The 16,587-nt window shown below is 30.7% G+C and overlaps 1 protein-coding gene across 1 annotated transcript; it reads right to left on the bottom strand.

The window, feature by feature from the left end:
• Nucleotides 1-2,947: 2,947 nt before the first annotated feature.
• Nucleotides 2,948-5,983, bottom strand: LOC104243408 (heat stress transcription factor B-3-like). The gene is made up of 2 exons (XM_009798589.2): nt 5,347-5,983; nt 2,948-3,712 (listed from the first exon to the last, which is right to left on the bottom strand). Exons 1-2 carry the CDS (start codon nt 5,602-5,604, stop codon nt 3,200-3,202), a joined length of 771 nt encoding a protein of 256 aa, XP_009796891.1. The 5' UTR covers nt 5,605-5,983; the 3' UTR covers nt 2,948-3,199.
• Between the last annotated feature and the right edge of the window lie 10,604 nt (nt 5,984-16,587).

Below are 16,587 nucleotides of genomic sequence, written 5' to 3'. Positions count from 1 at the left end.
GGATAAATAATGCAAATGGTTGGCTTGCCTAGCTTTCACTAGTAGGCGCCATCACGACTCCCGAGGGTGGGAATTCCGGGTCGTGACAATTGTTAGTAGGTTTTTATGACTAATCGTTGTTTTCTTTCATTGTTGACCACCTTACTATCTTGTTGTTTTTTTTCTGCTTTTATATGGCTTTTTGGTACTGTCCTTTCTTGGCTATATTTTTATTAATGTGGTGCTTATGCTTTCCTAAGCCGAGGGTCTATTGGAAACAACCTCTCTATCCTCACAAGGTAAGGGTAAGGTTTGCGTACACACTACATTTCCCAAACCCCACAGTGTGGAATAATACTGAGTATGTTGTTGTTGTTATATTACTATCAATGTTTTATTATCCATATCTTAATTATAAAAATAAATTTTAGTCTGATTTAATTATAAATTGTTTTTATCGGAAAGTGCCAAGTTAACAAATTGGGACAGGCTTTTTATTATAATTTAAATTACTTTTTATCTACTTTACAGTCACATTAATTATTCAAAGAACTTCTAAAACAATTTGATATCAATTGAAAATGTCCTCCTTTGACTTGTTCAAACAATCAAAGGGTGACATCTTAACTCATCAAACCTTGAAAATTATTCTCGTTCTCTACTTGAAAATTAATTGATCTTTTTTAAACATGAATTAATTAATAAGGAATGAACAGATAGGAACCAAGAAGTTAATTTTAAAAAAAAAAAGAGATGATAATATGCTTCTAACGATATCAAAGCAGATAGAGGTTTTAGGTGCGAGTCTCACTATATTAACAAGAAGAACTTAACCTATAAAGAATTAGATTCGAGTTTGAGGGGACATGAAATGATAATACACTTCAACACGAAGTAATTCACCGTAAGATGACGTGAAATGATAACACACTTCAACACAGAGTAATTAATTCTTGCACTTTATAAAAGTAAAATAATATTTTTATGATTTGAGAAGTGATTATGAAAGTAAAATAATCTTTTTATAAAAGTTATGACAGCCGACTTTGAAAATTCTTCATAACTTTCAAATTCTTCAAAGTTCAATCTTCTATTGGCATAATCTTTGATGGCTACAAATTACCTTTTTCTTTTTCCTTCTCTCTGTTAGAATAGTAAAAAAAAAAAATAGCCTCGGTAGAAATGCAGGTTAAGACTCAGTGTCGGAGCCAGGATTTTCAGTAAGGGAGTCAACAACAATAACCCAGTATAATCCCACTTAGTGGGTCTGAGGAGGGTAGTGCGTACGCAGACCTTACCCCTACCCTGGGGTAGAGAGAGTGTTTCCAAATAGACCCCGACATCCTTCCTTCCAAGAACTTCCCACCTTGCTCTTGGGAAGATTCGAACTCACAACCTCTTGGTTGGAAGTAAGGGAGTCAAAATATAAAGAAATAAACTCACCGAGAAGTCAAGGAATGTCATTATATAGTATATATACATATTTTAAAAAAAAATATCAAGCTATACAGTGTAATTTTTCGGCGAAGGGTGAGCCACCTATATTTTTTGTTAGAATAGTCAAGGTTTCAAATCAAATTTGGACTATAATACAACGCCTTGAAGCTTTTGCTACTTTTCAAAGTAACTTTATTTCATCATAGTATATTGTTTTAAAATAATATTAGTGGTTCATCTTGAAGCCAACATCCTATTCTATATTAAGTATTTGTAACATCATGTTGTAACATTGTCTTGTCACTTTCCTCTCCTCCTTGTCCCACATAAAGTTGAATTTTCAACCTATAATCAATTATCCTATAAAATCTCTAAGATTTTGACCATCTCTACTTCCATAATTCATACACGTTATCTTTGAGGTCTTCAAGATTTGAGAGTCATATATTCTTTTTGTTCAACATAATCAAAATTTATTGGCCCGATAGATCTAAATTGTTGCCCATTAGACCATCAACGGGTTAAACGCTCCCTACCATGAAGCTTTTTCCTCTCATGGCTCTAGGGGCGGATTTATTCCTGCCGAAGCAGTGTCATGCGACACCGCTTCGTCCGAAAATTTTACTAAATATATATATTAATATTGTACAAAAACGGATAAGTAGGAAAAATGACACTACTTGAAATAAATTGTGTCCTGATGTGTTGGTAATATGCTTGTTTTTTCTCTAAGAGGTCAAATGTTCAAACCTCAATTAGGACATTTTTCTTTTACAAATATTTGAAAGGACCTTTGTAATAAAATTGTGATGAAGTAGAATTGAACACCTTTTCTAACTTAAGACTCAACAAAATCAATAGACTAAGGTTATTTTTTATCTAAAAGTATGATAATCAAAGTTATACTCCAGTTCTTCTATAAATTTCGACACTACTTACAAAAATTCCTGTGCAAGCCCCTGCATGGCTCGGACTTAGATTTCTTAGCAAGGATGGCTGGATTGAGAACGCTATATCAAATATACTCCACATAACATCTACTTTAGGAAATTTTATCTCATATAGCAAAGGTATACACCCTATTTATTATAAATTAAAATCATTTTAAAACATAATTTTTTATAGCTATCTAATTTTATATTTTATAGCAAAATAAGTATTTATGATATATATTGAGACATGAAATAAGGCAGAAATACACTATGTATGTTTTTCCTTTCTTTTAGATAGCTGGGCATGCCTATTTTTAAGGTGATTGTTGTTACTGTATTCATGAATACATGGCGCGAATACATGTGAATACATGCGTATACAGCTGGACTGCCCTGATTTTTAGGCACGTTTTGCTGCTGGATTCATGAATACAGCAATGCGAATACACTACCGTAACAACTGAATTGTAGCTATAAAAAGTAATTATGTATATGATAGCTATTGGAAGCTAATAACCACTAAATAATAATGGTTTCTGAAAATTCCTCTATATTACTTTATGTCCTAATAAAGCAAATTGGAATGGATGATGATAATGTTAAAAAGAAAAAGCTAATTTCCACGAAATATATTATTATATGCCGTGTTAAATTTCACGTGAAATAACACTAGTAAATTTATACAACTTAGATATCAATAGTATCTCCATTTCAGTAGCAATCCCTACATGCTAATTAACACTACTACTTTGCATGAAATATTAATAATAACATGGTACACATATATATTATTTTAATCACTTATTTTAACACTATTTCTCTTCATTTTTTTTCCTCTTAATTTTTGAAATTTATTTGCATAATTGAGAGAGAAAAACACTGGCTGTTTCAGTAAGTTCAGCTCTTTTTCTCTTCCTTTCCATTTCTTCTTGAACTTCTAACCTTACTCCAAATAGCATTGGCCTCTCATCTTGTTGCTTTTTTTCTTCTTTCTCTGGATTTTTAGCAAAAATGGTAACTATATCAATTAATTCTTTGCACTTGTTTTTCATTACTGAAAGCTCAGAGCTAAGGACTCCATTTTCCATCTTGAGTCTTTTATTTTCATCCACAAGAATTGTAAGTTCAGATGATGATGATGTTGATGACGATGACCTTTGATCTTCTTCTGTTTCTTTCTTGTTACTGTTCGCACATTGACTCTGTCCGTTATTAATATTGTTGTTGTTGCTATTATTGTTGTTTGGTTGGTGTCTGTTTGTCCATGCTTTTCTACGACGAATATCACATAGTAAATCTCTTTCTCCCTTTCTAAACTTGTCATTACTGAACTCCCACCGGCTTGTTGCTATTTTACGGAAACCCTAATATCATACAAAAAATTAATGATCGAAATAAATTTCAAGAATTATATATATATTCAATGGAAATTAAACATATATATATATATGGTTCAAAATGTAGAAAACGTTATCATGTGTAACTTGTCTCAAACTTTGCAGCCCGGGTTCAGGACCACAAGGGTTTATTATACGCAGTCTTACCTTGCATTTCTGGAAGAGGCTGTTTATAAATTAATAATTTCCTCAAACGAAAGAATTTTCACAACTTTAATACATGAGAAAATTCTTAATCCATTAAGAATATAATGTACTTTTTAATCTCCATTAGTATGAGATGAGATGATTGCCACTATTATCATAGTTGTGGCCAGTTTGAGTACCACTTAATTAGTGAAAACATGAGTAATAAGAAGGTAATAAATAGTGAAAATACTATTATTACGCATGTTAATTGAAAAGTGTACAAATAAGACAAACTTTATTATATTCAAGTGATTAAGCTAAGAATTATGAGTGCTTTTGACAATAAGCAATACAATATCTTATCTTGATAACTTATAATTATAACCTAAGATCTAAGTAGGATTAATGTCAATAATATAATCGTTATATTTTAATGGCTGACTATTCCAAAATCATGGTCTACAGTCCTTTTAGTTGAGCCCACAAAAGATCTATTGTCTATTTGTATCACCAACACTAATACATTTTTTTATTTTTTTCTTCTTTAAAAATAACTAAATTAACCATTATCAAACGAATTAAACTACTCAATTAAGCTACATGTGTCTGGAAAAAGATATTTCAGTTACTAAAGTTATACTAATAGCAGGACGTGTCTTAAAATGCTTTTAGTGCGATTTGCTTTAAATTTAATAAATAAAATTTTAGCTTATTGGGAATAAAACAATCATTGAATATTATTGGTTTTAGATAAACCATGTTCATAGATGAGTATATATATAATTAATTATAAATTATTATAACAACTATTACTATGTACTGCTAAATGTTATCTTAACCTCAAACCAATTGATATCTGTTATATGAATATTCTATACCAATTACTCATTTAGTTAAAATAGTTTTTGGTAATTAAATATAGATTTATGATAAATAGAAATATATCTCTTTTTTGTAGAAGGGGAGGGAATCTGAGGAAAATACTTCCTTGCATCTTACCTCTAGTATCTATACCAAATTAATGAATTTAACCTTAAGAATCACAAGATATTTAAAAGACACAATATGGTTAAAAAATATTTTTTTTTTGGTTTAATTATCAAGTATCCACTGTCTGGTACCGACTAGCTAGACTTAAAAAAAGTATCCTGGTGTACAAAGCATCGCATTTTCATGTAGGGTCCGTAGAAGTTTAGTAACGCCAGCTTCTACGACTCGAACTCGTAACCTATAATTCACACGCTCTAAGGCTCCCCTTCACTAACTAGCTAGATTAATTTTGCATTATCATCGCATAGGGTCCATAGAAAAGAATTTAAGGCTTCCTATAATTCAGACCCCCGATTAAAAGCATACGTCCCACCATATCCTTTGATGGTAATATAAGTTTAAAAACTCGTATATTTATTGAATTAATGCAAACACGGAATAAGAATAAATTTTTTTAGACAGTAAATAGAAGGATAACATACATAGGTATTGAGCTGCCGGACAAAGCTGGAGAAGTTGCTATGTTTGAAGAGAGTTGGAAGTAAATCTCTAGCAAATTCCGCCGGCTGCCACACAACAAACGCCGTCCCATCGGAATTCCAAGAAACGACATCGTCCGTCGCCGGATCCTCCACCAACATGTACGTTTTCAGCAGAAAAGGTGACGGCGATGACTTCCTCACATATTCTAATAACAAACTCTTCTCATCACTTTGAACTTCTTCTAATACCACCATCATTTTTTAAAAAAAAAATCCAAGAAAATTGGTAAAACAAGAAGAGAAAAGAAAATAGAATCAACCCTTTTTTGGGTTTTTTTTTTTTTTTTTTTTTTTTTTTGTGTTGGGTTTTAAAAAAAATAAAAATCTATAAAATTAAAATGGATAAATTTGCTAGATAGAAGAGGGGGTGGAGAAGAGAAGAAGGGCAGTTAAGAACTCCCAACCCCAGCAATAGAAACCCAATACGACTCCGAAGTTCATGAGAAATGCAAGAGATTTTTTATTTTTTTTGCAAATAAAAAACTTTTGTTCTCTCTATATAATATATATCCTTTCACAGAAATGAAAGAATGATTGAAACTCATGTATTATGCATATCTCTTGTTATATAGTAGTTGAAGAGAGGAAGATGAGAATGAGAAAGTCATATTCTAGACAGTGGGCCCAAAGGGATTTAGTAGTCGCGGGGCATCGTGATATTCAGTGACGAAACCAGGAAATTCAATTAGAGGTTTAAAGTCTATTTTTTAATTAATAATAAGTAGTAGTATTTTACCTTATACGTAATATAATTTTTCATCGAAGGGTGTTCAGTTGACCATCCTTGGGCCAACATAGCTTCGCCCTAATGACATTCAACATAAATTTATCACTGCTTATAATGATTGGTACAGGGACATATGTTTATATCTGACTATTTTTTGAAGATATTTGTAAGTATATATAGAGTTTTTGCCGAAATTTTCCGGGTGCCGGTGACCCCTCAACTCATCATCATGTGTGTCCGCCTCCGACGGTGGCAGAACAAGAGTTTCATTAGGGGTATCAGAATATAAAAAATTAAACACATTAAAAAATCAATGGGATTCAACAAATAATATATATACATAAAATAGAATTTTTTTTAATTTGCCTAACAATACAGTATAATTTTCTGGCGACAAAGTATTGGTTGACACCAGTTAATTATACGTGTGGCTCCGCCAATGATTCTAGGTATATATGTAGTACTTGTTTATTTAAGATTAGGGGCTTGCAATGGGACCAGATTCATTCACCTTTAATTATAAGTCTTGGGTTCAAGTTATTTGAATTAAAAATTTCTTGACAGGTCTCACTCTTAGTAAAAACCCTACACGATACGAATTTGGATTAAACAAAGCGAGTTTTCAATATCGAGTAGTTGTACATACAAAAATAAAGTTATTTATGTAAAAATTTACGTCACCAACTTATAAATTTTTACACTATAAAGCTCAACGGCGAAGCCAAAAATTCTTATATGAAGAATCAAAAAGATACCAAAAATGTTATGCCTAGAAATTTCCTTTATACATGTTAAGGGGATTCAACTATTTATATAAAAATACAAAAGAATTATCGATATCTAACTTACACAGTATAATCAGTCAAATTTCACCGGTCGTATAAAAATTAATTAAAAATCCCCTATCACTGTATATTTTTATTTATTTAATTGGTTAACTTGAACTCTTTGTTTAAAATTGAATAATATATTGTATTAATCTTTGTGTAAAATACCCCATTGCTACGTGTATCTTTTTGTCTATACAAACGTGTGGATATAAACATGTTTATGTATTGTTTAGTGTATTAATGTAGAGAAAAAGTAGTTACGTACTAAGCTTTGTTCTTCAAACTGGTCCCACTTAGGTTGAAAATGGAAGGCTTCAAATTGGGACTGTACAAAAATTGAATAATTATTTTTCCATAATATTTTTTAGGGGAGGAGAATATGATATTCTAAAACCTCATCTACATGAAATAGTCAAGTCAGACTCAGCTACCTAGGTATAACAAAATTATTCGGTATCTGTACTGATGAAAGGTAGAAGATTAGAGGCGGAGTTAGGATTTCAAACTTATAAATTCAGAATTTTAATCATTTTAAGTTATTGGGTTATAGTTTATTAAATTATAAATAATTAATAAATTATTCAAGACAAATATAGGGTTTAAACAAAAATTATTGGGGTCGCCGAACTCGTAGCCAGAACATTGGCTCCGCCCGATAGAAGAGATATCCGATGAAATAGTTGAGATATGCGCAAACTGCTCCGAACACTACTATTATACAAAATATATATTTTCTCGAATACTAACTAAAACACATAACTTTTCTACTTTATTATATATTTTCCCAAAAAATTAATTTCAAAATTAAACCAAGACCAAATCAAAAAAGTCCATTTAATTAGTAACCATCATTCTGGATTAGTTGGGGAAGTTCAGCAGTACAAGTGGACTTCAATATTGATAATTTAATAATTGTGCATATCCATTTTTTTCAAAAAGAGGAAGAAAGAAACACCAAAGGTATTTGACTAAAGAATTCTTTTTTTGGTTCAATTTAGTACAGTAAATAATATATTTGTCAATATTGACCAGTCAATAGGAGGAATTTTTTTTTATTAAGATATAATATAAAAAGTTGCGTCCATTTGGATAAAGTCATAATAATTTTGTTTTCTTCTAAAATATTTCTTTGCAACGTTTATTTTGTATTTTTCATTCAACTAAGACGAGCTGAAATATACTTTTTTTTTCTTATTTTAAATTTTTACAAATAATACCTAATGTTCAAATTGCTTTCCACTTTCCCTACCATCAAATATTATTTGGACTTTTCGTTGGAAACAAATGACTTTATTGACTTCCTGTGCTTTTTCTGTCTAAAAGAAATTATACTTGAATTGAATGTCATAAACTACTTCAAGTTGGGACTTAATATATACAGAAGAGTAGTTAAAAATATATGTAAAAGCTTTTTAAAAATAAATTAATCATTTATAAAATAAGAATAATACTTATGAGTGCATGACTTAGTGATCAATACAATCCGAAGAAAATCGTGGGAGATCAGAGTTCAAATTCTAAAAGACATAGAAAAAGTCGAGGTGATTTCTTCTCATTTGCCTAAGTCCTAGACTATCAGAGTTATTCACTATATGCAGTGGTAAAACCAGTAATTTTCTCAAGGATGTTCAAACTTGAAAGAAATTAAAAATGATTTCGGCAAAGGGTGTTCAACATATGTTATATACCTCTAAAATTTAATATTTTACCTATATACGCAGTGTAATTTTCCGACGAAGGATGGTTAATTGACCACCCTTACCAAAGTATATAGCGTCGCCTCTGATTATAGTGAAAGATACCAAGTACTTCCATTGCGGTCCGTCCATTAGTTCGATGATAGAGCTATTACTACAACTGCTAGAACAACTACTGAAAAAGAGATTCAACACTAAGTTGTTGTTGCGGAACTCGGTATAAGCGATTTTCTGCTTCCGAATAGTTAAGGCGCGCACAATAATTAATCTGGATATTGGTGTTATGAAAGAAATTCTACAATAAGAAATAATCCATAATTACAATGTAATTGCTACAAAGTTACTATATATTATACATTTGTTTGACTCTCGAGTAATTTATTTTTCATTTATTATTGGCATATTAAGATCTTGCATTACAACTTACATTTGAACAAGGTACGTGCTTAGAGGTGATTACAATTTAAGCTTCAATTGATATATATTATTTGTCAATGTTAGTTGCCCCATCGTTTCATTAGGAATATTAAATTCTAAAATAATTGAATTAAGAGGAAGAACTAGTAAAACCCTAGTAATTAAAAGAAGAACTAGTAAAACCCTAGTAATTAAAGGTTCAACCTATATATTCTTCTAAGGCTTCTAGATGTATTTTTGACATAAATCAGAATACACATTCTCTCTCTTCTTTTTTTCTTTCTTTTATAAGTATTCTGTACTCGTTAATTACTAGCCCGACTAATTCGAATTTTTATCGCGTAGAACCAATTAAAGGGGAAGCGCACCCCAAAAAACTTCTTCATTCTCAAGACTCGAATTCCAGACTTTCGATCAAGGACGAGAGAATTTCATCTCGTGCAACATACCCTTTAGTCTCTCTTCTCTCATTTACTTTGAATGCTAGTTCATATTACTCGCTTCGTCTCATATTATCTGTCATAATTCTCTTGTACACGTCCCTTAAGAAAAATTAATTATGATGGAATTTTAACTACTTTACTCTTATTCATGTCTTAATATTTAATCTTTCTTCATAGGTAATTTGAACAAAGTTATTCATAATTGAGGTGTTTGTAGTCTTCAAGGATTATTATTACTGAGGGTCAAAAAAGAAAAAAAATAATTAATTTTGTCTTGAATTTCTAAAGTGATAAATAATTTGAGACAACTATTTTTAGTAATCACAACCGATAATATGAAACCGAAAGAGTATAATTTATTCCTTACCAATGTTCTTAGATAATTAATGTACATTTATTTCACGAGAACCAAAAAAAACAAGATGTTGAAAAATTGATTCATGGCACTTGGACATATTATTCGAAGTTTCTAAAGTTTGGTTGGGCAGCTGAGCTTTCTTGACCCCCACCCCCACCCCCACCCCATCTACACCCTATCCAGAGATGGATCTACAGTATTATTTATGAATTTACGCGACCTTAATAGTTTTTGTTCGGATTATGTATATGTATCAGAATTTCATAAAATATTTCTAAATATTTGATTATGAACTTTATTATTATTTTATATTAATTTGAAATTGTTTTAGAAACTATAAACTTTAAATCCTGAATCCGTCGCCCGTTTTTTCTATAATTATTCTTTCTTTATTACTACTTATCTACATGTTTGTTGTTCAATTTCTTTGTCTAAGTAGCTTTTCTTTCTTTCACCAACCACAATCTTTCCTCTTTTCCCACTTGAATGCCTTCTTTCAAAGAAGGAAAGGTGTGAAAGGAGTTCTTGGACTGTGGCTTCTTATCTAAAAACCAAAAAAATCAGTACAAAAAAGGTCATTTTTCTGGTCGTGAATTCAGAATTTAGACTTCCGAACTTTAAAAAAAAAGTCATGAAATAATGTATAAGTTTTTGGTTTAATAATATGGTATTTAAGGAAGGAGAACCTTGACGTAACTGGTAAAGTTGTTGTCATGTGACCAGGAGGTCACGAGTTCGAGCAGAGGAAATACTCTCTTGTAGAAATGCAGGGTAAAGTTGCGTACAATAGACCCTTATGGTCCGACCCAAATTTGGACCCCCGCGATATGCAGGAGCTTAGTGCACCGGGCTACCCTTTAATATGGTATTTTAGAAAAATTGAAAAAATGACACTGTATTGCCGCTGTAAGAATAATAGCCGAAAAATATATAAAATTTGTATATTATTTGTATATATATATATATATATATATTTTATATGTTATATACAAAAATTATACAAATTTTATACACTTTTGGCTAGCAGATGTAAATAGTTTCTGACGCGGGCTAAAAGTAATAATATCCCTTAAAATTTACTGGCCTGATTAATCTATATACGCATTGAGTGGGCCCTGTAAGCACGTGATTTTTGCCAAAATGAGAATTACTCCCAAAAATTCAAAAATAAAATGATTTTTCTTTGGTGTGCAATTTTGTGATATTTTGAATAATTATTTGTAGTTGTCTGTGCGTGTTTATTTGCTAAATTAATAAAAAATACAAAAATATGTCGCATTTTGCATGTAGGATTTAATTCTATAATTGATAATAATTAAATTTGTTTTACAAAAATTAAAAATTACAAAAATAGGCATCGTTTGCATTTTTAGCATTTAATGTCCAAATATACAATTTTATGCTTAATTAATACTTAATTGTGCGTTAATTGTTATTGGGAGTTAATTTGCGCTTTTATAACTTAATTTAGTTCTTAATAATAGTTTAAGTATTTTTATAATTTAGTTTTAGATAAATAAAAGAAGAAAAAAGAGCGAAAATATAAAGAAAGTCGGAATTGGGCCTTTTCTTCAATTTCAAGCCACAGGCCCAAAAAATGGCCCAATCTTCCCTACGACCCAGTCCATTTCGAACTGGGTCAACCCGGTCCATAACCCAACACCCTATTATCTTGCATTTCAAAAAAAAATAAAACAAAGAAAAACAAAAAAAAAAAAAATTTAGAAAACCCTAAAAACAAAAATAAAAAAAAATTTAGAAAACCCTAAGAAATGCCTAACTCACCCGCCCCCCCCCCCTTTCTATCTTTCTTCTTCTTCTTCTTCCTTAAGCAAAGCTCCATCAATGGCTACTTCACCATCTCCACTACAACCACCCCTTCACCACATAACCATGGCTGCCTTCAAGCTTCACCATTGTCGTTTTTGTTTTTGCGCCATGGCTGCCCGCGTTTGCTTTCATCTTCTTCGTCGAGCTCAAGCTTGAGCTCGACATCCATGGACGACCACTGTTTCTCTAGCAGCCATGGCTGCGTTCCTCGTCATCGAACCCCAGCCAGCGCGACCATAGTCACGAGCTCCGACCACAGTCGCGAGCACCAACGGCGAACAAACAACCTGCCTGCGCCACGCTGCTACTATCGCGGCTTCTTCTTCAACTCCTTTTGCTCGCCGCAGCTGCTTCCTCCTCGCGTCCGAGCTGCTGCTGCGTCCATTTCAAATCTCCGATGTCCAGCAGTAGCGGATGCTACTGCTTCAGTCCATATCGAGCTCGCAAACCTCGATGGCTATGGCTTCTCGTCGATCACTGTTCGAGTTCGTCGTTGGTTGGTCGTTGTTCGTCGTTTCATTTCCGGTTAGTTGGTTTTTTGAATCTCATTTATCGTCCATATTTTGTTTGGTATTTTTCGGATCAAAAATCGATAAATGATTAAATTCTTGTTTGGTTTGTTCTTCGTTGAAATAATTTTCAAGTTTGTTCATATGTTTTGATTGAATTAATTTTCAGATTTCAAATGAAAAGTTAATTAGTGGTTTTTTTTTCATGTTTATTTCATGTTTGTTTTATTGTTAGAATAAATATTTGTTAGTTTGATGTTTGTTAGATTCAAATTGAAATTTAATTGATTATTTCTTCAATTTGTTTCATGTGTTTATGTATTTTTAGAAATTGTTAATATTGTTAAGTTCAAGTTTAAGTTCATAATAGTTTCTAACAACAAATTTTGTTATTTGTCTAAAAAATTTTAGTTGTGTTGAAGGAAATATATTGATTTAATCATTTGAATCCGTCATGCTTGTTGTTTAATATAGATTTAATTCATGTTCATACTTTGTTTGGATGATCTTGAATCCAAATTTTGTATAGTTTGATTTCTTGTTTACCATTTATGATTATTTCTTGAATTGTTCTCATAATCTTGTTTAAAGTTTAATATAAGAATTGTTTGTTGTAATGTTGTTAGAGTTGATTTTAAGTTCAATATGATTGAGTTTAGAAATCTTCATACTTTGTTTATTGTTGGTGTTGAATCCGAAAATAGGATTGTTTGTTGCTAAAATATTGTTCAATCAAATTTTAGTTGTTCTTGGTTGTTCAATTTGTGTTCATGTGATTTGTTGTTGAAATGTTGTAAAAATCATGTTCATGTGATATTGTTGTTATGATGTTCATCCGTGTTCATATTGTTGTTTGAACATTGTTAAAAATTGATCATATTGTCTATATTTTGGTTAAGTTTGATTAATTGATGTGTTATAGCTGATGGGTAGTTTGGTAAATTTGTAATACGTTTAGGGGTAGTTTGGTAATTTCAGTAAGGTCGGAAGGGGTAGTTTAGGAATTGTACAATTTGTAATTGTTTATTTGAAGCATGGGGGACAAAATGAAATGGGGTGGGTTGTGATATTATTATTTAATATAAAGGGGGGACAAGATTTAATTTAAAGGGGAATCTTGCATTATTTTAAAAGAAGCATGGGGGACAAAATGAAATGGGGTGGTGTGATATATTTATTTAATGTAATGGGGATGAGTGGGAAGATAATGGGTTTGGTAGAGAAAAGGATTGATTTTAATTGATTAAAGGGTGGGGATTATATATATAGAGGTCTGGAAATCAGATAAAAAGAAATACAGACAGAGAAAAAAGAGAGATTAAAAAAAAAGAGCTGAACATTTATTCCGAAAAAAAAAAACATTTAAACTCTCAAGAAAAGAAAAACATACAAAGAGAAAATAAAAAAAAAGTTGAAAATTAGAAGAGAAAGTAGTACACACCTGATAAATATTCTGGTATACAGGTGTAGAAATTAAGGGTTGAAGATTAAATAGCCTTTCAAAAATCTGAAAATTTTCCTTGGTTTCTGTCCGTTATTTTCGGCATTCTTGGATTTTATTTTGAATTTTTCAAAGCTGTCACTGGGATTTTCATTGGCTGGTTATTGCTGGTTATTGTTGCTGTTGCTGTGTTACGTATTACGTTGCTGACTTTCTTCTTCTTATATTGACAATATCAGGTACACAACTGTAATTTTGGCATTTTGTAAGCTGAAATGAAGAATGGAGTGTTAAATTTTTAATTTAGTTTAATTTAATTTTTGTATTGTATTTAGGTTATTCATGTATTATTATTCTGTAAATCACTGTCATCGGCATAACTAGGCATATTATAGCGACATATTAAATAACGCCTTTACCAGATTATTAGGAAATATATTTAAGCCTGATTATTAATTAAAACTGTTTAATAAAAAAAATAGAAGAAATAACGTAAAAATGGCGTTATTGAATCAGTTTGGCAAAAATTAACTAAGTTCCTTATTCATAAGGTTTTTTCGTCAACGATAAGTTAATCCGAATCATGTAGTCAATTTCAGTTATAACATGAATTAGTCTGCGAACAAGTATTAGGACATGATGAATTAAAACAAAGTTAGTTAATGTTAAATTGTTTAAATTTTTAGAAATATGATTTAGTACTCAAGTTTTTATTTTTATTTCTTTCAATTTTCAGTATTTGTAAATAATTAGTTTCAATAAGCTTAAGTCTTACTAACAATTTGAATTTTAATCCAACTATGGAATAATTAATTTTTTTATTTTTATTTTTTTACTTTTCGATAATTCCATGTTGTATTTATGATTATAATTTTATTACTTTCTGTTAATATTTGTTTTTCTCTTCTATTTAATATGTCATTTTCAAGAATGTAGATATTGATTTTATATTTATAAAAAAAAACTTAGTAATAATAAAAATGTAGTCATTAAAGGATATTCTTAAAAGGATTTCGCTAAAAAATAAATAGATGTAAATAATACAAATTTACAGGATTCTCCAATCTCATTTATTCATTTATTATTTAAAAAAAATTACTTAGAATTTGGGATGGATTGTTTAGTGAATTTCACTTCCTTCCCCAAAGATAATGACGCGTTAGACTCTTTAGGCGCGATTTAATTAATTTTACCTTCTTAAACTCGGATGCGCATTTCATGCGACCCAAATCTAAATCCTAAAACATCAAATAAAATATGTTTCGTATTGTGGGTGCATTTCATGTGACACAATCCAAAGATATGTTTTAAGCGATGTTCACATTCCTAAAAAATAATAATTATAATAATAAAGCGGTAAAAGATAAAATTTGCACATGGTTCATAATTGTATTAAAAATCAGATAAATAAGCCGAATATAACAGTTGAGCGACCGTGCTAGAACCACGGAACTCGGGAATGCCTAACACCTTCTCCCGGGTTAACAGAATTCCTTATCCGGATTTCTGGTACGCAGACTGTAATATAGAGTCATTCTTTTCCTCGATTCGGGATTAAAATTGGTGACTTGGGACACCCTAAATCTCCCAAGTGGCGACTCTGAAATAATTAGACCAATCCCGTTTCGACTGTCCTTTAATTGGAGAAAAAACTCCCTACGCACCTCGCGGTGTCGGAAAAAGGAGGTGTGACAGGCCCACTAAAAGGTAAAATGCTCCCTCTAACAAGTATTATATTCGGGAAAAATTTAAAAATAGTCAGATTTATAAGTGGTCATTCAAAAATAGCCACAGTATGTAAAGATAAATCTGAATGAAAATACTGTTCAAAATCAGAAAAAATACTCTAGTATAATATACCGGTCCACTCCAGTATATTATGCTGGAAGTTCATACACAGGTGCACCGATCTCCAGTATATTATGCTGGAACTTTCCGTGTTGCAGTAAAATAGTGGCTATTTTTCAATGACTTTGCAAGCACTGACTATTTTTGAATGACCCGTCCGAAAACTGACTAGCCCGTGCTATTTTAACTTTATATTCCAACACTCGAACTCAAAACTTGTAGCTAAAAATACGGCATACCAACCATTCCACCATATCCCTCGAATATATTTATATATATATATATATATATATATATATATATATATATATATATATATATATATATATATATATATATATATATATATATATATATATATATATTTTGCACATACAAATAAGATTCGAACTCAAATACAAAATTTTGTTGTGAATCTACTTGCTGGATCCGCTACTGATTGTATTCCACTTTCTATATATTAGTACTTACGTGTCCTCGTGATAGCTTACTTGATTTAATTGAGAATTTTGAATATAATAATATATTACTCAATCGAATATATTTAATTGATTAGGTAAAGTGCATTAGTTAACAGTTTAAACTAATTTTAAGAGAAAAATGACCTTGAAATATATATTGAACCGTACTTATCTAAACAACTTTTAATTTGGAATGTTTCATAAAGATATTGTGCAAGTTCCATTAGAAAATATTGCTAATAATTGAGATAGCTATCTAGCTCTTATAATATGATATTTAACGCTATAATTATTTTTACTTAAAAGTATTTCAAGAATTCAAATTTTTCTTAGCTCCTGAAAATAATTAAAGAGTAAAGTACTGGTCACTACATTGTTATATCCATTTTAGAAAGGTAAACAATATTTATTACAGAATAACATTATTGGCTTGAGAGAGGGTCAAGTGTATTGACTTCGATATTTATTTTTTAATCACGTATTTTGTATTTTGGAATGAAAATTTTCGAAACATTCTTTTACGTGAATGAGGAAATTGAGCTATGTGCACATAATATGAAGAAGTAGCTTAATATTTGCATATTGTTAGTAAATAGAAATATGACACATTTTTAGATATA

The sequence above is a fragment of the Nicotiana sylvestris genome, chromosome 4, assembly GCF_000393655.2.
Source record: "Nicotiana sylvestris chromosome 4, ASM39365v2, whole genome shotgun sequence".
Taxonomy (NCBI): Eukaryota; Viridiplantae; Streptophyta; class Magnoliopsida; order Solanales; family Solanaceae; genus Nicotiana; species Nicotiana sylvestris.
The sequence above is the reverse complement of the archived record's forward strand: the minus strand, read 5'-3'. Positions and strand labels throughout refer to the sequence as shown.